This window comes from Trichogramma pretiosum, unplaced genomic scaffold (genome assembly GCF_000599845.2).
Source record: "Trichogramma pretiosum strain Unisexual culture from Peru unplaced genomic scaffold, Tpre_2.0 scaffold1, whole genome shotgun sequence".
Lineage (NCBI taxonomy): Eukaryota > Metazoa > Arthropoda > Insecta > Hymenoptera > Trichogrammatidae > Trichogramma > Trichogramma pretiosum.
This window is the reverse complement of record NW_019641703.1, coordinates 4,820,792-4,847,736: the sequence shown is the minus strand read 5'-3', so window position 1 is coordinate 4,847,736 and position 26,945 is coordinate 4,820,792. Positions and strand designations below refer to the sequence as shown.

At 45.1% G+C, this 26,945-nt stretch overlaps 5 protein-coding genes across 10 annotated transcripts; 2 read left to right on the top strand and 3 right to left on the bottom strand.

The window, feature by feature from the left end:
• The first annotated feature begins 199 nt into the window (after positions 1 to 199).
• Positions 200 to 4,803, top strand: LOC106655790 (striatin-interacting protein 1). The gene is made up of 10 exons (XM_014376351.2): positions 200 to 557; positions 847 to 963; positions 1,029 to 1,312; positions 1,372 to 1,550; positions 1,625 to 1,938; positions 2,010 to 2,381; positions 2,458 to 2,930; positions 3,021 to 3,192; positions 3,259 to 3,463; positions 3,551 to 4,803. Exons 1-10 carry the CDS (start codon positions 555 to 557, stop codon positions 3,811 to 3,813), a joined length of 2,382 nt encoding a protein of 793 aa, XP_014231837.1. The 5' UTR covers positions 200 to 554; the 3' UTR covers positions 3,814 to 4,803.
• Positions 4,247 to 13,820, bottom strand: LOC106655801 (glucose-6-phosphate 1-dehydrogenase). Of its 5 annotated transcripts, none has more exons than XM_014376379.2 (6): positions 13,718 to 13,820; positions 12,593 to 12,706; positions 6,923 to 7,047; positions 6,450 to 6,817; positions 5,403 to 6,368; positions 4,247 to 5,323 (listed from the first exon to the last, which is right to left on the bottom strand). In XM_014376379.2, the coding sequence occupies exons 2-6, from the start codon at positions 12,630 to 12,632 to the stop codon at positions 5,221 to 5,223; spliced, it is 1,602 nt and encodes a 533-aa protein (XP_014231865.1). In that variant the 5' UTR covers positions 12,633 to 12,706; positions 13,718 to 13,820; the 3' UTR covers positions 4,247 to 5,220. The 5 variants fall into 5 exon arrangements, with proteins under 5 accessions (XP_014231865.1, XP_014231872.1, XP_014231856.1 ...); XM_014376386.2 differs by lacking the exon at positions 13,718 to 13,820 and adding an exon at positions 13,291 to 13,520; XM_014376370.1 differs by lacking the exon at positions 13,718 to 13,820 and adding an exon at positions 13,083 to 13,175.
• A 123-nt stretch (positions 13,821 to 13,943) lies between these two features.
• LOC106654443 (speckle-type POZ protein A-like) lies at positions 13,944 to 18,238 on the top strand. The gene is made up of 2 exons (XM_014374331.2): positions 13,944 to 14,446; positions 14,532 to 18,238. The coding sequence occupies exons 1-2, from the start codon at positions 14,442 to 14,444 to the stop codon at positions 15,946 to 15,948; spliced, it is 1,422 nt and encodes a 473-aa protein (XP_014229817.1). The 5' UTR covers positions 13,944 to 14,441; the 3' UTR covers positions 15,949 to 18,238.
• A 74-nt stretch (positions 18,239 to 18,312) lies between these two features.
• Positions 18,313 to 25,903, bottom strand: LOC106654986. Of its 2 annotated transcripts, none has more exons than XM_023462742.1 (4): positions 25,792 to 25,903; positions 19,107 to 19,568; positions 18,758 to 19,031; positions 18,313 to 18,687 (listed from the first exon to the last, which is right to left on the bottom strand). In XM_023462742.1, the coding sequence occupies exons 2-4, from the start codon at positions 19,473 to 19,475 to the stop codon at positions 18,371 to 18,373; spliced, it is 960 nt and encodes a 319-aa protein (XP_023318510.1). In that variant the 5' UTR covers positions 19,476 to 19,568; positions 25,792 to 25,903; the 3' UTR covers positions 18,313 to 18,370. The 2 variants fall into 2 exon arrangements, with proteins under 2 accessions (XP_023318510.1, XP_023318509.1); XM_023462741.1 differs by lacking the exon at positions 25,792 to 25,903 and adding an exon at positions 24,660 to 24,710.
• LOC106653616 (probable inactive serine/threonine-protein kinase bub1) lies at positions 19,821 to 25,332 on the bottom strand. The gene is made up of 11 exons (XM_014373128.1): positions 25,272 to 25,332; positions 25,133 to 25,184; positions 24,660 to 25,062; positions 22,852 to 23,203; positions 22,504 to 22,730; positions 22,081 to 22,403; positions 21,645 to 22,004; positions 20,833 to 21,381; positions 20,638 to 20,757; positions 19,985 to 20,555; positions 19,821 to 19,913 (listed from the first exon to the last, which is right to left on the bottom strand). The coding sequence occupies exons 1-11, from the start codon at positions 25,330 to 25,332 to the stop codon at positions 19,842 to 19,844; spliced, it is 3,090 nt and encodes a 1,029-aa protein (XP_014228614.1). The 3' UTR covers positions 19,821 to 19,841.
• Positions 25,904 to 26,945: the final 1,042 nt, after the last annotated feature.

Below are 26,945 nucleotides of genomic sequence, written 5' to 3'. Positions count from 1 at the left end.
GACATTATCATAATTAAGTCGTAAAACGGAAAAACTTAACAACGAACACCCTATGAATGACACAATTTAAAATAACGATCGTTCGAACCATCGAAGGCGTCGCCGCGCGAAATTTACCTTGCCGACTGCTAGGCCGCCTATAACCTGCGAATCGCAAGTGTATTATACACTTGCATATAGCTTTAGCAAAAGCAGCGCAGCGATTGTAAAATCCTCAAGAGACGAGCGAGCGAGCGTATACGTAAGTGTCGAGCCCCGCAAGTGTATATGGTGTCGTTGAATTATACGATGACAACATTTTGACTAGGAAGCTGCTCGTCTCGCGTATTCGCACGCATCGCTGTCAGTTTTTGAGTTTTTTTTTTGTCGAATTCATCAGATGCAAGCTCCGGTTGATCGGGTCGGTTCTTCAGCTCTTCGAAATGAGCTTTGTTGACACGGTGGTGGTGCTGCTGCCGATGGAGGAGTGTCTCGTACACATCAAGATTTTGTACTCGAGTGTTTTTGCTTGAATAGTTTGTGCGTTCTCTCGTTTTCAAGATATAATTTTCAAAATGGTGAGTTTCAACTTTATGGTGAAAATTAATCTGTCGTTGACATCGAAACTTGTGTAGCACGAGAGCTTTATATCATCTCTGCTCCGAATCATTATCTGTTTAGAATGTAAACATTTGGAATGCTTTCATTTTAAATATGTGCATGATTTTGAAATCTGTTTATTTACTATCTTCATTTGTGCTTCAAGACAATTTTTTTGTATTATCCAATAGCATTTGATTCCGTTTGGGATAGTTTTGTTAATGGTAAAAGATCTCTGCACCCTACAAAAGTGTGTTTTTCTTATAGGAGAACTGTTCGTCACAAGAGCTTGACTTTGTGTACGAGGACACGGATAGTCATGCCAATGAGATTGCTGAATTATATAGTTACACTGAACATTGTGAATTACAGCAAAATGTCAAGGTAAAAAAATATTAAATTTATAACTTAGAATAATCATTTTGTAATGCTGAGTATCGTCTGCTTAGGTTTTTGAGGATCAAATGCAGATGTATGATTTGCGCCCAGTCTGGCAAAACTTGACCAGAGAACAGCAAAAATCAATAATATATAAATTGTTGGATCAACTTGAAGTTTCAAACAAAAATTTGAGAATGAAGGCTGCAAGATGTATTTTGTACCTGGCTCAGGGCTGCTGGGCAGAAGTGCAATCTGATAAAGAGCAACAAGACCAGGAAAAAACCAATGTTATGTTACTTTATGAGTGTGGAACATTTCCAGCTTTTATTGAATTGTTAAATATTGAAATAGAGTAAGTTATCAATATTATTTAAAAAATTTATATGATTCTAATTCATTACATTATTTTAGAGCTAGTAATACAGACAATACAGCTATGAAAAAATTAGCAGTAAGTCTTGCAGACTCAGTTGATCTTCGTGTTATTCTATCTGTTTTATACATTATTACTGAAGTGATGAGAGAAGAGATGAAAATCTTAGACTCAAGTCCTTATAGAAAAAATGTTGAAGCATTCAAAGAAGAATTGAGTAAGAAAAATTTTTTAATTTTATTTTTATCTATAACTTTTCACTTTTTAATACAACGATAACTTTTTTCTTAGTGAATGCACACGAAGAAGATTTACTTATAATCAAATTATTGGGAATGGTAACAAGTTTTTGCAGCGGGTCTGCACCACACTTTCCAATGAGAAAAGTTCTTCTTCTACTATGGAAATTAATTTTGGTTTCCTTGGGTGGAATGGAAGAGTTGAGAGAACTTAAAAATCAATATCGCAAACAAGCTGGTCTTGATAACATTAAGGAAGACACAATAGAAGTAGCAAAAGCTATGAGGCCAAGTTCTCCTCCAACAAATGCAGCTGATCTGTTGGACAATCAGAATATGAAGAAAAATAATCGACCTTTTAGGAGGGTAAGTTGAAAAGAAAAAAAAATTTATTGGAAAAAATGTACGAAGCTTTTATCATCTTTCATTTCTCACAGAGCTTAATGAAGCAAAGTTCTTTGGATGAACCAAATTTGGAGAATGACGTTCCAAGATTGCTCATTACCAATGAAGGGGGTGTGGAATCGGGAGAAGGAGACGTCGACGAAGGTGTTTTTGTTAATCAACCAATGGGAACTTATCAAAATTATTATGATAATCCAAACAACCAGCCCGAAATTCGTCCAGATACACCGCCACCTGCCAAGCCTAAAGGATTGCCATGGGTCCCAAAAGTAAGACAGAAAGACGTCGATTTATTTTTAGACGTGTCGAGAAAAAAGTTCGTTGGATACAAGTTGCAAGGTGATCGCGAGAGCTTAGCAGGATTGCCACTGCCCATTCACGAAGGATTGAGCACTCTCAAAAAAGTTAGTTGAAAAATATCATAAAGCTTTCAGAGTTGGAGAATTTTTTTTCCATAAACTCCCAATCACTTTCTTTTAGCATATGTATACATCACTTGCCGAAGTTCAAATTCTAAAGGAGGAGGAAATAGCCAAGAATCCATTAAGCACAAAGGAGCCTTTTATCAGGGACACACCCACTGAAATACTGTATCAAGCAATGCTACCCAATTTGCCTCAGCACATGATTGCCCTGCTGAAAATTCTTCTTGCCGCCGCGCCTACGAGCAAGACCAAAACCGACGGTATCAACATAATGGCCGACATACTGCCCGAAGAAATGCCAGTCATGGTACTGCAATCGATGAAACTTGGGATTGACGTTAATCGTCATAAGGAGATAATCGTCAAAGCGGTTTCGGCTATACTGCTTCTCTTGCTGAAGCACTTCAAGCTGAACCACGTTTATCAATTTGAATTCATGTCGCAGCATCTAGTCTTTGCCAACTGTATACCTCTTGTACTGAAGTTTTTGAATCAAAATATCTTGAGTTACATCGAGACCAAGAACGTGTAAGTACTTCGATCTCGTACTTTTCGATACGTCAATTTTCCCCTCAAAAATCGGTAATAATATTAAAAATCAAATTCTTCTTTTTCAAGTATTCCTATATTGGATTTTCCTACGTGCGTTATCGGTGATCAGCCCGAATTGACTGCAGATAATTTGGAACTTGGTGACAATATGAATTATTCCTGGAGAAACGTTTTTACCTGTATAAATCTTCTGAGAATACTCAATAAATTGACCAAATGGAAACACAGCAGAATCATGGTCAGTACGATTATTGATGGATCGATTTTTTCACGACCATATTTTAACGATTTTTTTCTCTTCCAGATGCTAGTTGTTTTCAAATCTGCTCCAATATTGAAGCGCACCCTTAAAGTCATGCACGGTATGCTGCAGCTGTACGTACTGAAACTTCTGAAAATGCAAACCAAATATCTAGGTAGACAGTGGCGCAAAACTAACATGAAAACGATTAGCGTCATCTACGCCAAGGTCAGACATCGTCTGAACGACGACTGGGCATTTGGAAATGGTAATTACAGCATTTGACTCAATCCCTTTTTGCATAATCCGCGCCCTCGAGACACCCGTAATTTCAATTATCATAAACACCCCACAGATCTAGAGGCTAGGCCATGGGACTTTCAAAACGAAGAGTGCACGCTGCGCAACTGCGTTGATCGCTTCAATAATCGACGCTACTCAAACGCAGTGCGCGACGAGGAGCTCGAACCCGTCGACACGTCGATCACCTCGGTGCTCGGTACCAACGTCGAGCTCACCGAGGAATTCAAGCAGCACTACGAGCTCTGGCTTCAGCAGGAGGTTTACAAGACCAGTATCGATTGGGACGAGCTCCTGGGTCCGAGTCTTGATATATAGGTTTGGGCCGCTGCTCGTGGACCGTGAACTTTGATATTAATATATAATTAATGCCTCTTTGTTGGGTCAATGAAAACGCGTTGGTTCGATCGTTTCCTGAATTATGTGTAATATATTTTAACGAGAATCAAGTCCTATTGACTTTGGGGAATATTATATACGTTTCGTCAACTAGCATTGCGTATTTTAAGCTCTGCAATACAAGTATTATTCACTTTTTATTACCGAGAAGCAAAGATTTTTCATTGAAAAATTCATAATATTACACGATAAGATATTTAAAAATTGTCGAGTTGTACATATTACTGACTTGCGTTTCTTACTTTTTCGTTCGAGTCGTTGCGTGTGTCATTTAATTTTAGCAATCTAACTCATTATAGAAAATGTTTGTGATAGTTCAAATGGAATCAAATTAATTAACCAGGAAGTAATCTTTAATTAATTTCGAAAAATTTATTTACCTTTAATTGTACAAAATGAAATTTAATCATTTCACTTTTTCTACTGGAAAGACTGAATTCATAATTTTTGCAAGCTCTTGTTTATATACTGTATATCATGTCAAAAGATTTTTAGAATTTGTTTTTTGTAAGCGATTCAACATGAATTATTCTCATTCAATTATTCGATATAATGATAACGAAATAACTGTAGATATGATTTTCTTACTCAATTATGTTTTTCTTTTTCGATTTAAGTAAAGTATGAACGATTACTCTACGTAATAAATGTAAACGAGGTTACTGTTTAATTTAAACAATTAGTCATGCTAATATATTAGATCCATACATGTAACAGAAGTATCATGACCCAGAATTGTTATTATTATTTACACTCTTTTTTTATATACAGAATGCCATCTCAACTTACATATGTACATAGTCCGGCTATTTCTGTAGGCTTATGTTAGCTCATCATGATTTATCATTAAACAAAAGTTCGTATACTAATAAACATTAGTTATAATAAAATTCACCGAAGTACTTGTAATATCTGCGCATTAATTCATAAATAACATCCCGTACAATTTCTCTCTTTTCTTTTATCAAGTAACTATACGTATAAATTTTATATAAAAAGTTATATTTCTCGCTCTCAAAAAGCGACTCGAAATTTGGCTCTCGTACGTTTGGTTTTTTTTAAATCTGTAAATCTTTGAAGTAAAAATACCTTACTCAATAAGGTAGTTACATATTATAATTATTGTCAATTGTAAAAAATTGCTTGTGTTGGCCAAATAGGTGACATTAGAAACCATGAAGATTTTCATTTACATATTATCTAAAGTACTTCTAAAGAGTAAGATTCGTATAAATGCTATATACTTTTTGTTCCCAGTGTTTTGTTTAAAAAAAAATCGATCACAGTTTTTGGGTTTGTGTGTGTGTGTGTTTTCCGTATCGTTATTTAGTGCGGGTGGCTCGGTCGGACCCACTTGTAAGTACCGTAGTAATTGAAATTGTTGCGTCTGGCCATCTCGTTGGCTTCCTTGGGTCCGCGCGATCCATACCTGTTTGCGAAACAAAAAAATCGTTTGGTTCAAGTTTTTTTTTACACAGTTTTGTAACGTTCGCTGTATTATTACTCACTTGTACGGTATCGGACGCACGTCGCCGTGCTCGATCCTGTGCAGCAGCGGGGTGAAAATCCTCCAGGCCTCGCTGAGCTCGTCGCTGCGCACGAAGTGCATCTGCGAGCCGCAGAACACGTCCAGAATGAGGCGCTCGTAGGCGTCGGGCAGCTTCAGGCCCTTGTAGCGCGAGCCGTAGGTGAGATCGAGCTCGGTCTCCTCCATGTCGAACGTGATGCCCGGCGACTTGGTGTTCATCTTGACGTAGAGAGCCTCGCCCGGCTGGACCCTGATGACGAGCTCGTTGCGCTTGGCCTTGCCGTCGAATATGTCGCCGGGCACGTCCTGATACTGGATCCTGACCTCGGCCTTGCGCTCGTTCAGGGCTTTGCCGCAGCGCAGAATGAAGGGCACGCCGTCCCATCGCTCGTTGTTGATCTTGAGCACGGCCATGGCGAAGGTGGGCGTGTTCGAGTTCTTCGGCACCGTCTCGTCGTCCAGGTAGCCCAGTCTCGCCTCCGGGTCCTCGGCCTCGGGATCGCCCACGTACTGGCCCAGCACCACGTCGTCGAGCTCCAGCGGCCTGATGCTCCTCAGCACCTTGACCTTCTCGTTTCTGATGTCGTCCGGATGACACGAGGCCGGCTTCTCCATGGCCACCAGGGACAGTATCTGCAGCAGGTGGTTCTGCATGACGTCGCGTATGATGCCGAACTCGTCGAAGTAGCCGCCGCGGCCCTGGGTGCCGAACGGCTCCTTGAAGTTGATCTGCACGGAGGCGACGTGCTCGCGATTCCAGGTCGGGCTGAAGACCCGATTGCCGAAGCGCAGCGTCATGAGGTTCTGCACCATCTCCTTGCCGAGGTAGTGATCGATGCGATAGATCTGCTCCTCGCGGAACAGACTGGCCAGATGGGCGGAGAGCTTGGCCGAGCTCGCCGAGTCACGACCGAACGGCTTCTCGATGATGACGCGTGTCCAGCCCCTGCGATTGGGATGCGCGCAATTTTTTGATTTTCGTTCGGGTTTTTTTTTTTTTAAATTCGATATATGAAAAGGTAATTACTGGTCGATGACGCATTTCTGCCTGATGTGCACGGTGCAGGTGTCGAAGACGGACGGCGGCAGGGCCAGGTAAAACAGCCGATTGGCCTTGGCGCCGGCCAGCTCGTGACCGAGGATCTGCCGATTGAGCTCGACGAAGCCCTCGGGCGAGTCGTAGCCACCAGCCACGTAGCGATTCAGCGCCCAGAACTCCTCGTAGCGCTGCTCCTCGCCGGGCTTGACCTTCATGTAGGGCTCGCACTTGGCTCGGAGGGCCGACACGGTGAGCTGACTGCGAGCGTAGCCGAAGAAGCAGGTGGCCTGGGGAAGGAGATTGTCGCGGAACAGCCACCAGAGGGTCGGGTAGATCTTCTTCTTGGCGAGGTCGCCCTGTTTTTTTAGCGTTCGACAAAAACATATATATTCGACGTCACTCATTGTGCCTCGAGAGAACGATGCTTTTTTTTTTATTTATCATAAGGATGGATCGTATACCGATGCGCCGAGGGTGACGAAGACGTGGGGGTATTGGCTCTCGAAGTGCGTGCCCTCCATGTGGTCCATCTCCTCGGATTTCAGCGACTCCCTGATGAACTGCAGACTCTCCTCGGTCGAGGCCCCTGCACATAAACACGTATTTTCATTAATTTTTGGCATGGTAAAAAAAACGCCAATTACTCAACATTTCAATCGGTGCTTTTTTAAGGGAATTTGAATTTATAGTGGATGAAATTCGATGCTTCCCGTGCATAGTTTTTTCGCCTCTTCGTTTTCGAATTAATGTATTATACATAATGATCGGTCAGGAAGTACAACGTACATCATTCGTACGTCACGCTCGGCTCGCGTAAATATATAATACGGACGCGCGTTGTACGTCGATTTTTATTTATCAACGGTCGAATCATATGCAACATAATATAAGGATCGCGCTGAGCGCAGCATTGAACTTGACATTACATGCCATCTCTCGCGCTTCCGCGCACACACATGATAAATTCAATGAGAATACCAGCTGATTAAGCGGTATTTTTTTCTCCAGCTCTCACGCTCTCTCTCTCTCTCTTTCTCGCGCGATCGCATAAGTCACATTAAGTGTGTTTCGATCTATTGGCGTTATACAAACGTATGCTATAGTACTTCGATAGAACAGGAAAACTATACGAGTGTATAAACGCGTGCATCGCGTGATTTCGAGATAACGTCACTACTTCTCGTTTTTACCTTATGAATGCGTATGCGTACGTGACACATACATACATACATAGGAATACACGATTGCGTCGCGCGGCTTTGAAGTTTTTCGTGCCCGAGCGCTCGTTTCATAATTTATGGAAATTGGCGATTGAAAGTTTTTTTTTTTTTTCATTTTCGTAATCGATGGTTCGATGATTACGGATTTCAGCGAATCGTAGCGAGGAAGTATAGAAAAAAATGTGTAAGAATGCGAAGGCTCGTGCTATTATTAGTAAAATGAATTCGGTCCCAAGGTTTTGTAAAAATTCACCCGATTCTACGTTGTGATAAAATAATTCACGACAGCAACTTTGTTCTAGATGAATTTTCAAAAGTATAATGCGCAAACCATGCATTACAGGACAGAATCGATGCACGGCGTTTACCGCCGAAAATAGCGCGAAAGGAGAAAAAGTGTCGAAAGCCCGGAATTATTCATAGAAACTATTTCCGTGCGTGTGCGCGTCTTTCCGACCGAACGGATGATTCTGCGTTTTCTCTGCACCGCGCGAGCAAGTGTGAATGTTTACGATCGATATTCACTTTGACAAAAGAATCCACGAGAACTCGATCGAAAATAAATAAGGACACTCATGGCACTCGATGATATATTTTTGAACGAGGTTGGTAACCCTTGATGCACAATCGTGCCCTCTTCTGCTGCACTACATCGAACTACCTTTATCTATATGAAAGTAGCCAGTTTTTGGCGGTTTTACGACTAAGCCAATTACAGATAGAAAGATTGTACACTCACTTATCACCGGCTGATGGTTACCATTCGTGTTTCCGTTCGTTCGTGCGTGATCCATTTTGACCTTCTGCATCGTGCCTCGTACGAAATTGCAACTTAATACTCCTTTTCTCTGTGTCTGTGTGTGTACACAACAAACGCCGCGCACCGAGGCACTTGGAACTACGTGAGTATATTTACGAAAAAAGGAAAAGGAGCTACTCTCTGGTTACTGCGTGAGACTACCTCGAGCGATGGCGCGGCAAGCTAGACTAAAAACGTGCTCCCGGTTCTCTCGGTACACTAGGCCGCGATCCGCATTATGTGCGCGCGGCGCTTCGTTATATTATTTTATCCGTTAGTGTGTGTGTGTGTGTGTAAATACAACAACGTGCCGCGCGGAGCGGAGGGAAACGTCACGCAGGATCGGCCCCCCCGAATTATCGCGGGAGCATTGGCATATATAGCGCTATATAAGCGCACACATCTCGCGCTATTTGGTGCGCAGCCGCGTTTCATAATATTGGTGCACACGGTGCTCACACAGATGTACACACACGTGCTATTATATATATAGGAATGTTTCTCTAATTCTTCTCGCTTATATTATGTGTGTGTGGGCCTCTCGTAGCAAAGTGGCGAACATTCCTTACGATAGACACGCACTTACAGCTAAGATACCACTTGCGAGAGCCACAGGCCCACACACACGTTATTTTCCTTCTATCGAGATTTGACTAATGTATAGTACGGATGATGAATTTTACTTCGGCTAAACTTGCGCGAATATCAGTTTGTCGCGCGTGAAAGTCTACTTCCGCTTGGAGCATTTTTGACAAATTTCTATCGAGTCACTCGAGTTAACGTAAGATTCCACTCTTACTTCGATTGTAATTGTAACATCATTGTTCGGTATATCTTAGTATGGAATTTTACGATGGGCTGATGTGTGTTACATGTTCTATTCGATGTGCAAAGTAGTGAGCTGATCGTTAAAAAATGAATAATGTAAATTTGGCCAAAAAAATTTTAAAAATTTCAACAGGTTGAACCTCAACTTTATCAATCATTACGACCTACTTACAATGTTACAAAGATCGAGAATTTAAGAATGAATACCTTGCGATTTATTATATTACAGTTAGCAATGATGATCTATCGATTCGATCGAATATTCGAATGATATTCTATAGACGACATAATGCGCATTTATTATATAAACGATAAGAGCAGGTCGGCTTTTTTTAAGAACATCAAGTACGTAGGAAAGAACAAATCTATCTTGAGGTGTAGTAAGTGCGTACCGATCGGTTAAACTAATAATCGACGAGCGAGAATCGTCGAGAGGCAATTTACGCGGTATTTATTTTGCCGATTTTTCGACGAAACCGATCATACCCGTTGTAATGAGCGTGGATCGAAAAGATTTACGGAACTATAGCGCGAAACTACGTGAGAACAAATCTGAAGATTGATTAATTTGTAAAGAGTAGTATGAACACGCGAAAGATGTTCACGTATACACAAATTGATCCGGATTTCCGCTGAAGCAGCAGCTGCGTGTATAAAATTCATCGTGTGCCGTTTGTATAATCCCGCGAAACGAAATTCGGAATCTCGATGAAGTTTAGTTTTTTACAGCTTATTGCTCGCGGTATAAAATCATTTGTAAATCACAGTAATCGATAGAACCGATATAATATAAGGAGCTGATTGTTCGAAACGAGCTGAGATGGATTGCACCGGCAATTGAAATCGCTTACCATGATTGCACCTCACCATTATAATGTAATATCTTTTTGTCGATCAAAATCAAGTTCTTGATCCGGAGCAAAGCCGAAGGGAATCACATGGTCACTCGCGCGGGAATTTCTCGCGCCCTAAAACAATTATGCACACATCCACGACACACAAAAATATGCTTGCACTACTGCGCGACATTACAGAAAATACTGCGCGTCGTTGGCAATGTATCAACATCGAAAGCAAAAAGGTAATTCGAACTCTTGGACATTGTGTAATCGATAGTGCAGCATGAACTATGGTATATCACCTTTATTGGCAAATCATATGTGTACGCTGTACGTCGACGACGGATCGGCAGGTGCAGGTGTCTTGCTCCGTTTTTCCTCGAGCTCGGAGGACTGACGGGCAAGCGTCGAAGCTCCGTCGAATCGTCCGCGACGGAGTCCATTTAGGCTGATCCCGCCGCTCGCGCGCGATCATTATCAAACGGACTCTCGAGATGCACCTCGCGAGGAGTTCGTCGTCGACGTACCGCAGGTGGGGATAATTAACGTCGTAGTTTCTTTTTTTTTCATTTCGTTTACACGTCGACGTGTCGCGCGAGATCTGCAACGTACGCGAGATTCCTTTCATTATTCTCTTTTTTGTTTTTCGTTTGTATCGTTGCAAAAATCGCGACTCGTGTCGCCGTAATATCGCAGTCCGAAAATACACGGTATATATTGCACCTGTCATTGTTTACGAGAGTATATTTTTGACGTCTCGATCGGGTGTTACGACGATTCATCAGAATAACGTGTCAACCGCGCGACTCAATTGACACACGAAGCTTTAATTAATGATATACGTCGTGTACTGTTGCAGCATCACCTCGTCGGACGATTTCTATCGCCCGAGCCCGCACACACACGCTTCATTAATGACAATACGTAAAAGACGTACTCGTACTCGTACGTGAATCGCAAGTCATTATCTGACATTGACATTGAAAATTTTACATCCTCGAGTTATGCTGTATCGCAGCCCCATATATGTAGGAATATACAACGAAGTTTAGATCATATCGCTGTCACATCGGTGTCAATAATTGATTATAAAGAATTATATAAATACGCGAGCCAGTACCGAAATGTCAACGCTCACGCATTTATTTTTATCATCGTCGAGATTATTATTTTCTAAATAAAAACTCGCACGCACCGAGATAACTCGATGTGTCATAATACAGCGTAGACGAGCTTATCAATGATATACGAAAACTCACGCTCTGCACTTATCTCCTGATCATCGTCATTCATACGCATTCTCGCATTTCCATTGCGTGCACTTTTTCGTTTCCTTTTCTTCCTTCTCATTCTCATCGTGCATAGCCTTTCCTCATTTGAATTGAAAATTTTTTCGGTACCACGCGCCACTCTGCACTCTCGCGAATTTACAAGAGAGAGAGGAAGAATTGAAAAAAAAGTCATCGCACACGTATCACGTGAATCGTGCGATTAGTTCGCATGACACATGGCGTGACAGCTCTCTCTCTCTCTCTCTCTCTCGAAACCGTGACGTAATAATCGGATACACGTACATTTGTAAAATACACGTTTCCCTGCGCGTTTAAGCATGTATTGGTCATTTCTTTTTTTGCATATACTTTTTTACTCGCGCGCGCGCATATCTTAACGTCCATTCACACTATTAAACGCCGCGCGAGCTCGCGCGCGGCGTTATTAAATAGCTCGCGAGTTTCCTAACGATGAATGGTTTTTTGGGCTATGTAAAAAATTACCAATATCCGCTGGAAAAAAATTTAATATCGACATTTTTCCTCGTGCCGCTGCTGTTGCCCCACTTATCTTTGCTAATTTCGTACAAAACGACGTAATTTTTCCTACTCGGCGCGGATCGTTTACGAATATCCTCGCATTATAAATCTCAAGGATCCTCTCACTTCTCTTGCAGCTAGCTAGCACACTTTGCGTCGTTGTTGTTGTGCTAATTGTAACCGAGTCAAGTATCTACATAGCTCCGAGCGACTCCGAGCAACAGTTGGTCAAGGTGATTTATGCGCATAATGACAGGCAATGCACTCGCGATTGTATTTCGCCATTGTATTTTCGGCGTTTATACAAAATTCAGAAGGGGGAGTAAGGGGGGGAGGCTATATTTTCTACCTCGCGATTCAGGAATAAATTACACGGGCGCAAATATCATCACAACAAATGCTAAAACATCGTAAACTTTATGTACCTTGGACGCGCGCGCTCATGCAAATTAACGTATAGTAAGTAACGCGTGGGGAGCGCGTGGCCTGCACGATCGGTTGTACAATGGCATACACGCGCGATAATACGTATACGATCGTCGTAAGTATTCCCCCCCCACTTTGATGCGCGAGCACATTGCATGGTAAATTCATGACATTTCGGAGTTACGGGTTCGATATATAAAATACTCACTTCGATGCTTCGTTGCCATTGTGCCGTTGCTTTCTGCCATCGTTGTCAATCAATTATTATTATTATTATGTCACTCGAGCAGTAGCGGTTGTACCTTTCCGCGCGTCGTTATCTCTGAAAAATAATTGTACTTTTTTAAATTATAATAGTATACACTATATGCGATGCAGCTATCGTCGTGCGAGCGCTACGAGCTACTTTGTAGAGAAAAAAAAATATGATACGTCATCGCGCCGAGCCAAAGTAGTGGCAGCGCGTCCACTTGTATATCTGCGCGCGGCCTATTACATATATAAACCCGGAGAACTCCGTAAAGTAACTCGTAAATAATAATCTCGAACTTGGCGAGGAACGGACACGAGTGTCCGGCGTGAGAACTTTCAAAAGATATTATATTGTTGCGTAATTTTGGGAAGGCTATATAAATACGCGTATCGATGCATAATGTAACCGATCGATCGGTATACGAAATACAGTTAAAAATTGTTACCTTATGTATCGTTTAAACTATCGAACTCGGAGTTATAGAAAGAAACCTATATCACTGCACAGCGATATCGAGACTGCCACATGAGCAGCGGCGACGACGCGTATATAAAAACTGACGTTTTCAAAAGTATATAAAACGCACACGGTACGCACCAACGTACGACCGGTGCGTATACACATATAATAGTGACGTCATATTATATACTTACTATACTATATGATGTGTAAATCCGAGAAGCTATGTCACGAAGACCTGCAAGGCTGTATACGCCGAGATGTACTACTTTGTACGGTGTATGAGAGAGAGAAAGAGAGAGAACTTCTCATGGGTCGCGGCCGCATACGCAACGATGGCGGCAGCGAGAAATCGAATATATACATCGTTATCGACTGCGTTCGAAATAGCACGTAAAATGTATTTTCTCTATCGAACGATCGCCCACCCAATCCGAATTGAGAGAGAAAAAATTGACGAGATAAGACGGTACATTACATTCGTACTCTCGCTTCCGTAACGGGGGGAAAAAATCGAAAGATTTCAAACGTTCGCGCTCGCGCGATCTTCGAACGCACGATAAGATCGGATATATTAATTTTACCGATTTATTAAATGACCCCTTGTTCCAATAAACTTACTCGAATCTGCAACACTCGTATTTCAACAATTTGTGCTGCACAGTCCTGACGCCGCGTGGCCGAAACTGCAACTATACACATCTCACACACAATAACAATAATAATAACGGAGCAGCAGAGCAGACGCCACGCGGCTGCGGCGGCGGCAGCAGTGCACTGCTGATATGCGCGGCGCATGCGACAAAAAAGAGTATGTGCGAATAAAGTAGAGATCTTCGATTGACAATTCGCGCTCGCGCGCGTCGCGTGACCTTTACCTACATATACCTCTGTGTGCATATATGCAGCTATATAGCTGCGTGCGAGCTTCGGTTTCAAGCTATACACCTACAGCAGCAGCAGCAGCAGCAGCAGCATGTGTATGCAGTTGCACCTATCTATATAAGTACACACACACACAATGTTCATCCCTACTGCGCCCCCGCGTCGTTGCCTTGGTGTTTACTTTTCAGGGACGACGTTAGCTGCTGCTGCTGCTGCGAGTGACAGCAGTCTACGCGGAGAACGTGGCAGCCTGTGTGTGCAGTCGTTCGACGGGGGGTTGTCCATGTGTGTAATATAACCAACGATAGACGTGCAAAAGTGCATTTGTAATTCCGTCGACGACGACGATGGCGTCTGCTCGCGATAACAACAACGGCGTCGTTGCTGCGCTCCATCGTTGATACATCCTCAAAGGCCCCCCGCACACGTTGCACCAAAACAAAGAAACACCGCTGAACAAATGCTGTAAGTATAGTAGCTCGAATAAAAGTGTGACAGTCGCATGCCCACGAGTGTACACGTTGTTTGTTTGTCTCTGTCCTTGACGCAGCTCGCACTACAGCAACACGACGATGGACGACGGCGCATCGTCGTGCGTTACCCAAAAGTCCTCCGCACCCATACCCAACAAGTGGGACACGACGCGCATGGAGATCATACGCTACAAGTACATGTGGACCATCAGCAACTTCAGCTTCTTCTGGAACAACACGCCCGGGGCCTACGTCGACTCGCCCGTCTTCTCCACGGGCGCCAATCACAAGATCAAGTGGCACCTGCGACTCTACCCGAACGGCAATTATTACGCCTCGGATTACGGCCACATCGCCCTCTATCTGCATCTCAAGTCGTGCGACGCGCCGAGCATCGAGGCCAAGTGCAAGTTCTCGATCATCAACGGCAAGCGCGAGGAGACCAACGTCAAGAGCTCGCGCTACTGTCATCGCTTCGTCAAGATGATCGACTCGCAGCGCTTCACCGGCCTGGCGAACTTCGTCAGGCGCGACTACGTCACGGACCCGGCCAACGGGCTGCTGCCCAACGACACCCTGACGATACTCTGCGAGATCCGCGCCTGTCGGGGCATCATCAACATACTCGGCCTCAGCATCTCGGATCAGCAGCTGAAGCTGCCCAAGACGCAGCCCGACGATTTCGGCGCTCTGTTGGAGAGCGAGGCCTTCAGCGACGTCTCGCTGATAGTCGGCTGCCGCGAGTTCAAGGCGCACAAGGCCATACTGGCGGCCAGGAGTCCGGTGTTTCTGGCCATGTTCCGGCACGACATGAAGGAGAAGAACGAGAACATCGTGGAGATTCACGACATCGACGAGAGAGTCATGCGCGAGGTGTTGCGTTTCATCTATGCGGAGAGGGTAGAGAGAATACAGGATCTGGCCAACGATCTTCTGGCGGCGGCCGACAGATACTCCCTGGAGGGCCTGAAGATCATGTGCGAGGAGGCACTGTGCGGCAAGCTGACGGTCAACAACGCCGCCGACGTGCTGGCCATCGCCGACATGTACAACGCCGACTGCCTCAAGACCCAGGTGATACACTTCCTCGTGGCGCACGGCAAGGATCCCTCGCTCTGGTCCAGATACCTCAACTCCGGCAACAAGTCGTCGATCTTTTGCGGCTTCTCCGACGTACTCGGCAATTACGTCAAGCTGCTGGTGATCTCGACGCTGTGCGCCTTCATCGCCATACTCCTCGTGCCGTACGTGTCGCTTCTCGTCGACCCGATGTGCGACGTCACGGCGAAATTCTGCGCGCCGCCCAAGGAGGTGGTGATGGACAGTGACACCATCGCCACGGTCCTCAAGAAGATGCAGAAGAGCGCCTCGGTGTTCGTCGACGATCTCTACTCGGTCATCGCCTACTTCTTTCGGCTGTTCTTCAATCTCGTCACCAGGCCGTTCTACGTGGGTAGTAGCAACGATTATCCCGCGCAGACGGATAAGCTATAATAGAGATATATACATTTAGGCGTAAAGAAAAAAAAAACATTTATATTTATTATGTCGAGAGTAAGGAGACGTAGAGTTGTATACTGCACTTTCGTAGAGGTAACTTTACACACGACTATTGCCAATTCACGCGACACGGGTCGTGCACCTTTTTAATATCGTTGAAGTATAATAAAATGTATAACGCCGAGGCAATTTTAAGATAGTTCGATAAACGAATAACGCTTGTAGACACACGTTTATATATCAAAGTCCAATTTATAGTTAGCACAAAAAAAAAGGTGGAATATATCGAGAGAGAGAAAAAAAATAATTAAAAAACAAAAGTGAGATTACAATTAGATAACACAGGGATGAAATATTCTTCTAGAAATATTTAAACTATTTTTATAGATGACATTAATCATCCGAATGAGTATTCCTTTTAAACTCGTTTTTAGAAGATGAAAGAAAAAAAAAACAATTTCACGAGACGTAATGCGGTCTTTTGAAAGAAAAGGGACGATAATATGTAATATTTCGGATCGATACGATACGATACGTAGCGAGGCGAATATTTTTATTGAAAACTTGGCAAAGGTTCCTTTTTTTGCATATAATAATATTATAATACGAATATGATTTACGTCACGAGTGTGCGAGTGTGTGTAATGTGTGTGTTATGTGTACACGAACACCTTCGAAGTAATTATTCATTAATGAAATAAGTCAACGTACTGCATCAAATTGTGTTCTATATGGTGCATATATTTCACCATGTGTGCTATAATAATGTAATAAACAGCCATTCGATTACCGATCGTAAAACAAAAGTATTACATTCCCGAAGGAATTCAACGAGATCACAAGCTATACCTGACAGTATTAACGTAGTTCGTAGGAGTAATCGTAGTATTTAAAAATAATTTACGGACCAAAATATGACTTGTTTGAGTTTGCCAGCACAATTTATTCTTCGTGGACAAATGATGTGTTTGCAGAAATTGGAAAAATTTTATCGATGCAAACTTTTACCCAAAATGAACCCACGAGTAAGAATTTTCATGTTAACAGGTGTCAAAAAGTGTTCGTTATTGTTTACCAAACTGAGGAATGATTTATTTTACTAGCGCTCAATGTGTAAAGAAATTTTCGGAGATTAAAAAATTTTTTATAATTTTGCATCGGTTTAAAGAAAAAAGATATCTCACGCGAATTAATTTACTTTCTCTCTTGCACGCATTAGTTTGTATTAGACGCGTAGCGGGTGGTTCCGTAAAATCTTATTATACCGGTTAATTCGAAATTATAAGTTCAAATCTCCTGCGTAATTGGACTACAATTTTTTGAAAAATTCTGATTACAGCGATTTAGAGTAGCGGACGTCATCTCGAATAACTGTGACAGTAATCATGACATGATATGAATGATGCACTCAAAACATTAATTTCAATTTTTGTCAGCTCAAGTTCAGGTCAAAATGATTTAAATGAAAAAAGACTTTTAAATAATAATTAAAATTGATTGAACGTATTTTTACGCCAGCTATCATGAAAATTCTCCTTGGTCCACGCAGCTTAATTAATTTGTTTTCGTAAAATATTTTCGGTCTAACTTGCGAGTTTGCAATATGTGATGTACATTTTGATTGAAGCTACATTCCGATTTTTCATAAATGATAAATCTAACAGGCCTCAATTACGAATCTCCGCCGTACAATCATTTCAATCAATTCGATCGGATGATTTTGTTTTGCAGAATGTCTGAGTGGCACAAGTTTTTTCGCGTTGATCGCGTTAATTATTTTCTTTTTTATAAGGCCACGTCGCGCCTTCACGAATGTTTTTTCATGATACATTGCTGCCAATAATCGAACTATTCTGTGCTACTGTATAATATTTAAATCAATATATTTATTCAAAAGTTATAAAAATAATTGAAAACCCAATGGGCTGTGATTAAAACGAAAAAATAAGAAAAAACATGATATCGAAAACGTACACCTAATTGAAAAACTAACGGAAAAATGGTTATTTACTTTTGCCGGTCACTCTGTTGAAAGTAAAAGAGAGAAGAACAAAAAAAACTAACTATTTTTTGATGATGCAAAAAAAAAACGTCAACAACGCAACGTTAAAAGAAAATCCGTAGTTTATGAAAAAAAAATTGATTGATCTGTAATAATTATCTAATAAATAGGGACCTCGAAATTATTCAATTAAAGTTTTAACTACCGCATAAAAGTGTACAAAAAAACTTATTTGTGAAAAACGATTTTAGCAATAAAGCACAGTACAAGTGATCGTCTTAATCTTTCGAGTACAATATTTTATTATTATTATTATTCTTATTTTGAGCCTCTGGACCGAGTTGTACAAATTTATATATAAGCATTTACAAAACGTTCGACTTTTCAACTAACAGCGCAATAATCAATGATACTTCAACGTAATTTGGTCTTCGCCTTGGACCGTCGCACCGACGCCTGTCCGGCCTTCTTCTTCTTCTGACCGGCGTTGGTGCTCTTCTTCTTGGTCGGGTACTTGCTGCACTTGCGCTGAAACTTCTTGACGCCTCCGGCAGCGGCGGCCGTCCCGGCCGCGTTGGACTGCTTCCGACTGTCGTCGAGCGCGTTGCTCTCTTTTCGCGCGTTGGTCTTACTGGCGTTGGTGCCTTTGCGCACGTTGAGCCGGGCGCCGCCGCCGCCGGTTTTTTTACCCGCGAACTGCGTCTTGCCCTTCTTCTTCTTTCCAGATTTACCTTTGTCAAATGATGCATATTATTAAAAAAATCCATTCGATTACTCTCATAGTCATTGATTATATCGTACCGGCAAGATGACTCGTGTCCATGCCCGCGATGATGGCCGCGGCGTTGGCCGTGATCCTCGGCTTCTCCTGTATCTGGGTGACGGTCACGCGTATGAACGAGTCGTAGAGCACGTCGCCGCACGACTCGCCGGCGCAGAACTCCTCGCCGCAGTCGCCGCATATCTTCACGCTGCTCTCGACGATGCCGGCCCGATTCTTGGCCCTGCGCACGGGACTGACGAAGCTGCGACGCTCGCGGGCCCTCGTCCTCGCTGCCAGTTTGCCCATTTCCACCTGTTGTTACGTATATCGTTTTATAAATTAAAAAAATGTACGCGAGGCTTTGAACGTTTTTTTTCCGATCTGTACCAATCGCGAGAACATATCCTCGTCGGCGCGCAGCTTCGGCCTGATCGGCGTGAGCATGCGCCAATCGATGCCGACCTGCTGCAGCTCCTGCAGATCCAGCGATCTCATGTCGGGCGGCACCGGGTCGCCGTAGCACCACTCCTTGCCGATCGAGCGCAGCTCGCGCTTCGTCGTCTTCCAGGTGAAGTCCTTGTCGCGCACTCGCGCGTCCTCCTTGCGCACCTTCTCGGGCTTGATCCGGAACTCCGGGCAGCACTCCATCAGGCGGCGAAACTCCTCGGCGGACTCGCAGGTGGCCTTGCTCAGGTCGGGCAGCAGATTGTCGCGCTTGTCGTCCTTGAGCAGGTCGTCCAGTTGGATGCCCGACATGGTTGGTTTTTTTTTTGGATTTTACTTTGTCTCTCTATCTCTCTATAAGGCCCAATTTTTTGTTTTTACGTGTATCAAAACTCCATCGCCGATCTGGAATTAATTTCAGTCTAAAGGCGAGGGGGGTAAAAATTATTTTCGGCGCAGCGGAGTCTCCCACTTATCGTAAGCGCCAAGAGCCGTGTGCTCGGGGGGAATCTCTCGTAGCGATCGTTAACGATTTTTTACGTTGCTTTTACGCGACGTGCTCGCAAGATGGCGTTTATGTCTAATTTTTATACAAAACTATGATAAATCGACGAAGAAGCGCGCGAGCTTTCGAACCGGAGCTACGATTGGCTCATATACATCGGAGAGAGAGACGAATCAGTAAAGTTCCGTTAACGGAGTGACTGGACACTCTTGCAGGTCCCATTCTTTTTTCTTCGCCATGAGGCCCTGCGTATACAAAAAAAGAAGTACAAAAATTAACGTATTCGTAAGTTTGTCCATTCTGTGACGCAACTCACGTTTCTCAACGACGTCAGATGCGACAATAAATCGGAACCACCACCACCACCACCACTGCCACCGCACCAAACATTTCGATCGTTCGTATTGTTATTGTAAGACGACGAGTCGACGTCGTCGAGCCTCTGTATATTGATCCTGCCGTTCTTGTCCGTCTGCAGCGGCACCAGCGACGTCAGGCTGTCCATCGAGTAATCGTCGTCGACGTTGTCGTTCTCGTTGTCGTTATTGTAATCGGCCACGTTGCGACGAACGTCGTCGGATCGTCGCTTGTTATCGCCGCTGCGCCGGGCGAGCACGGAATTTCGCGACAGCTTGGCTTTGACGATAGTATTGTTATTACCAACGCCGCTGGAATGTTGTTGCTGTGGCTGCTGCTGTTGCTGTTGCTTGCGGAGAGGACGACGACTGCTGGCAACGACGGGCGACGGCGAGCGACGATAAAAGTCCGAGGAGCAGCCCTCGTCGCTGGTCTCGGTGCGGCGCGATCGGTGGTGCCTCGTCATCAGTCGCATGCGTCGCTGATAGTGCGGGTCCTTCTCGCTCTGGGTACGGTAGCGCGTGCCTGGACTGTCAGTTGAAATTGCATTTGTTATACCTAGTACGGATGAAAGATCGGTAAACGTAATATGATTTTAAAAAATTGATATACCGATTGGCGTTCCAGCGTGGCCGAGATTCCAGGCTGGTCCGCTTCTGAGCCTTGGCCCGGCTCGGGAACGATTTTGACGCTGCCGCGGTCGAGTCCTCGTTGCCCGTCGTGCTCGTCGATCTGTATACGAAAGTCAACGACGTTAATAATAAAAATACCATCTTATTTACAAGAAAAATGAAAAAAAAAACGAACTTCTCCAGCTCCCTGCGAGCGGTGTTATTTCTCGCGTCCTTCCTATCCTCTCTCTCCTCGTCCTCGTCCTCCTCCTCCTTGATCCCGTAATCCGTGCTGCTCGGGTCGGCCTCGCAATCGGTCTGCGTGCCGCACTCTCGACCTCCACCTCCACCTCTGCGTCTGTGATGACCCATTCGATACTTGCTCGGCGTCAGTAATCTCGGCGTCGTGCAATTGCTCGCTCCACCGCCTCGGGGCGACAGCGGGGGCGCGTGCAGGATCACCTGGCCGGCCTGGCTCAAGCCCTGCAGCAGAGCACCGAGGCCGGCCGTGCTGCCGATCGCCGATCTGGGACTGCTACCTCGGGGCGAGGAATTGTTGTTGTTTCCGGCGTTCAGCACGAGATTGACGAGTTTCAGGGGTGCGTTGCGCAGCAGCAGCTCGGGGTCGTCGATGCGGCCGCTCAGGACGATGGTGACCTCCTGGCTGACCGGTAGATCGACCACTTGTTGTTGTTGTTGTGGTTGTGGTTGTTGGCTTTCCTCGGTTTTCTTTGTTACACCATTGCTGCAATCATTCGAATCGTCATCTATCTCGGCCGATATACGTGTCACGTTTTTAGCAACGCGCGCGACATGCGTATAGCGTATATCATAATCACGTATCTATTATGCCATGCACGTGTCTCGTTAATAACGTCGCGCACAAAAGAGAAAAAAATTTTTTTCCTCCGAGTCGTATTATGCAAATGCGGCATGACTCGACGCGAGATCGTTATGTATATATCGCACGGCCTATGTAGCAGCAAGCGATGTAACAAAAAAACTCACTCTCGCGTCGAGTCCAACGATACGGCCGCCGTCTTAACCGACGACGACGACGACTCGTTGGCGCCGCTGCTCGTTTGTTTGTCGGCGGCTGATTTATCCTCGACATTGACACGGTCTTCCTTATTGTTGTCCGTCACGGATTGCGACGACGACGACGACTTTCCGGATGTTTTGTTGTTGTTATCGTTGCTGGGCCCATCCTCCTCCTGCTGCTGCTGCTGCTGCTGCTTGCGTCTGCGCGACAATTGTTTGTCCTCCTTGGCCTGACGCTCGGCGGCCTCCAGCACCTCCTGCATGGCCTTGCTCTTTTTCAGCTTGGCCGCCTCCCTCTCGCGTTGCACTCGCTTCTCCTCTTCGATTCTGCGTTACACACATCCCACAAAATTGGCACATATGCTTCGAACGATCGATTTCGGTTATTATATAATAAGTATACCTCTGCTTCTCGAGGCTCTGCTGTCGTCTCAATCTCTCCTCCTCCGCTCTCTGCTCCCTCAGCTCGTTCTCCCTCTCCTCCATCCTGCTTCTCTCCCTGTCCTCGAGCTGCCTCTTGATCGCCCGCTGCAGCTCCAGGGCCTTCTGACGCTTGGTCTCGCGCTCCTGCAGCACCGCCGCGTCGATCGGCTGATTCTGCCCTCGTAAGTAAGTGCTTCTTGCGCCGCCGGCTTCGGACGAACTGCTGCCGTACGAGCTGCCGGTCGACGATTGTCCGCCGTCGGACGACGGACTCGAGGCGCTGTCGTGCGTTATCACCAATACCTTCGTAGAGAAAGAAGATAGAGAGATGGAGAAAAAATCGATCGATGTATATCATAATTGTAGCAGGCATTTAGCCGGTATAATTATAGCGCGCGAGTACCTGAGAGTTGTGATCGAGACGCGATAAGCCTCGCTCGAGCCACGAAGGCGGCGGCGGATCCTTGGATACGTCTTGACCCCAAACGCTACCCCAGCGCTGTCGATTGAACTCGCCGCCGCCGCTGCTTCGATAAGTCGGCAGATTTCTCGACGTTGGCCTGGCGTTCTCGTCGACGTTGCAGTACGGATTTCGCCAGGTTTTCTCGCTCATGCTCGAGCTCTGGTTCACTGCTTGTATATATAGAATTATATAGAAGAAAGAAAAAAAAATATTACGGGTATACATGATAAATCGCGTGCAAAAAGATATAGACATGATATATAGCGACGGGAGGGCACGATGACTCACCGTGACGAGGTAAAACGTGATCCTGATTCTGTTGCTGCTGCTGCTGCTGCTGCAATCGCAACGAGTCGTAATTGTTATTGTCACTGGCGTAGCCGGACGTCTCGCCTTCGCGATCCTCCTCGCCGCTCGTCCGAGTCGTCGTCGCCTGCGTCTGGGACGACGACGTCTTTTTCTTCTGATCGCTCGTTACGGGCGTGCTCGTCGCGTTCGACGCGGCCGAGGAGCGATGCCTGGCGTTGTTGCGCGAACACCTGTGTTGTTGTTGTTGGCTCGACCTCGACTGCTGCATTCGCCGCTCCTGCGATTGCTCGTACTCTTGCTTCTGCTGCTGGGGTTGTTTCATGTATGTACACTCGAGCGCACGTTTATTATGGCGTTGTTGTTGTTATTACGACGATGATTATTATATATATACGTTCCAGAGCCTGTAGCGAAAGGCCGATAAGGGCAATCGTTCGCGTGACTGCTGTATATGTTACACGGAGCGCACATAGGTGTGGGTGGGTGGTATAGGTGGTGAATGTACGTACATGAAGGGGTTCGAGTAGCCTAGTGAGCTCGCGACGTACATTATGTTGTACAGCGTAAAAGAGAAAGAGAGATTTCCCCCTCGAGATTTCGCTCGTTCGCCGAGCTTTTCTCTCACGCGCGCACGCGGGTCGAAATAATTTACGCGGCGCTCGAGATGTGGGTCAAAAAATATGATTAATTCGCGCTCGAAAAAGTAATACAATAATAAGCTGCGTAGGCACGTGAATGTTGGATCGATTACGAGCGAGCGACGATCAATTTTCCGAGGGGTAAATTGAAATTTCGAAAGAAAAAAAAAGTAGAGATAGAAAGAACCATTAAAAGCTCTGATTCATAGCCAAGTACAAAAGGTACTATAACGTGTATGATATAGTAGGTATATCGTGCCAAAGTCGAGAGCTTGCGGACGCCGAGGAGGAGGTCGATGAACGCGGCGCGCGGCTGACTGTACATACGCCGGTACTACGTCGACTATAGGTCGGTATAGGTGTTATATATAATACAGCGTATATGAACGCGGAACCGACTGTGCAGACTCGCTGCGCGCGTGAAATCGATATGCGCGTCTGGTACAACGCAAATACCTGCACACTTACGCGTTCAAAAGTACGTCTTCGAAAATGAAATATGAAATGCAGTTTCGGTAATTGTTGACTCGTTAGTTTATTTTTTCATTTTTTCCCCCCAATATAGTATAAACAATATGATCATGCGAAAACAGCCGAGCTCGATATCATTCGGATTCGGATAATGTACATACGTATATATATATACGGACAGGATTCCTTCGATTTTGGAATCTCCCTCGGTTCATACTGCATACGTATACACCGCTATTAAATCGCGTTCGTGCGCTGTGTTGTTGGCACGAGCGTTTGCAAGACGAAATCGGTGCGCGCGGATAATATATTTCGTGACCCGTCGTTGTAGTTGCGGCAGCAGCAGCGAGCAAATGCCTTTGTTGTTGTCGTTATTATCATCATTTTTTTTTCCCTCCTTTCACGCGAATCACCTACTTTTGGTGCCTGCAAATTCGATTGTATGTATACCCTAGGATTTTGCGGAACAGACGCGGCACGCCACGTATATACGCGAGTGTATATAACTACCGCTGCTACCGATCCGTGGCACGCGCGGCAATAATTTTGTTCCCCTTTCTTGGATTTATATACCTCGAGGCAGTATATGATATATTTTTTTACGATGATGCCTTTTCGAGTCTAAAATCGTATAATAAAAAGCAGTACAATAACCCAAAAAAAAAAAGTGAGTCGTACCTGGCAACGCAGCTCGTCCTTATAAATCGGCGGCAGATAGCTGAGTCGATGACGATGACGATCGTCGTCGTCGTTGTGGCCGAGATCCAGCAAGCTCCTCGCCGAGCAGCAGCTACCGCTCATCATCGTCATCGCGGGATGACGATTTGCATCGTTATTGCCGATCGTCGCGCCGCAACGATCGAGATCTCGCAGACTCGCGAAACTGAAGTCGGAATTCGCGAGGCTGCGTAGACTCGTCGTGCTGGCGTAGCGCGAATGATACCGACGAGGATCGTCCAACGATGACTTGAGGTGCAGATGACGCAGATGTGGATCGTTGGCGCAGCACTGCAGTGGCAGTAGCTGTCCATTGCCGATCGACTCGCTGGCGAAAGATCCTCGAGTACCGTTGCCGTAGGCGCTAAATTTGTGATCGATTTGTGATGCGATGCGCGTACCAATAGGTAATTGAATAGTTCGATGATACTCACCGATGGTCCGGCGGATACGAATTGCGATTGCCCATGAGTCTCGCTATTTCCTCTGCGCGTTACCAAAAAGTTTGTCGTGTTTATAATCGCGATCGAGAGAAACGCAATGTACGTCGCGTCGAGTAAAGAGAAAACGAACCTCGCTCCTTGGCCCACTGAAGACGCTTCTGCTCGACCAGGGACGTTCTCGCTGCGGTCATCTCTCCGATTTTTCAGCCATCGACGAATCTCCCCGACTCTCTCTTCTAATATTCTTCCTCGTCGAGCGGAAAAAAATTACATACGCTCGTACATTGTGCAAAAGTGAAGGGAAAAAAACGTAAATGGTCAACGATCGGCACGAGAGATCCGTGGGACGCGATAAAGACGTACCAGCAGCAAGGTGCAGCTCTATTACTGGTATGTGTATATTATAAGGGGGCAAGAAAAGAAGCGATTGCTGCTATACCGCTGCTGCTGCACGGCTTTATAATGCGCTCGACCCAAGAGACCCCGTTACATATAGATTGGCTATAAGATTTATTAGCGAGACTCCATCGCTGCTGCCCGATGCTATGTATTATCGCGACCAGCAACTTGTGGTGTGTGCGCTGGTTCGACAAACATGTAATACGTATAATAATACAAATATGCGTGTTCTCGTTTTTGTATTAACTTACTTTTCAACGGTTACTGCGATTGCTTATATATACTAGTTATCTCGCTTATATATGCGGAACTTTTTTCGCAGCGTCGCGTGCGCAGCTGCACTTTTCATTTTACGGTGCACATTTGTCGAACGTAGTATTACACACAAAAAATTATTATTAATTATTATTTATCGTTATTATCAATACCACTCGAAGAATAATAGTACTCGAAGTTTTCTTTTATACGGCGACGATGACGCGAGTGCAGCCGCTTATCGTTTGCACACGGGTCGTTGAGCTTTCGAGCACGCGCGCGCGCGCGGAAAAATAAACACACTGCCGAGTATAAAGGAAAGGCGCGTAAAGTTCAAGAGTAACGGGCGCTGCACGTTTACAATACACTATTGAGCTTTTCCCGCTTGTGCGCGTATGTATTATACGGAGCCGGTCGTAAACCGATGTCCTGATACGTACGATAAAAATCGTATTTGATCACGAGGACAATATAGTTACTATATATCGCAGCCCGGGGCTCGCTCGGCTTCGTTCGGCGGTGCTTCGTCGACTGATTGCCGCATGCCGCGGCACAACATCGCTTCGGGGGTAACTGACTCTCGTCGCTCGTCCGTTCGTTCGTCCGTTCGTTCGTTCGTCCGCGCGGCGAAAGCACGCGAGCGATGAGTCGTATATACCTGTACGTATAATGTGTAGAGAGTAGGGACGAAAAGCTCGGCTCGAGGTTCGCAGCTCGTGCACCAGAGACAGAGAGAAGTATACATACTATAGCATGGGTGTTATGCACACGAGAATCGGCTGTACTCATGGCTGGTGGGCCCGTGGTAGTTTCGATCGCAGCCTATAAGGATACTACCTATTGTCGTAGCTATGGTGACTATCGTGTCTGTGTGTGCAGGCCTCTTTTACTCTACATGTACGCGTACATTCTACAAGTGTGTATGTACGAGTGTGTATCGATTTCGTTCCGCAGCTTATATACGTACACCAGGTCGTGTGTGTATGAGTGTGTGCTGCAAGCTCTCTCTTTCTCTCTCTCTCTATACACCGTCTCGCGGACGATAGGGATATTGACCTCGACTGCTGCTGCTGCTGATGCACGTCCTGCGTGGACGCGGCGCGCGGACGTACACATGCTTACTCATCGCCATGTACGCGCAGGGTACGAA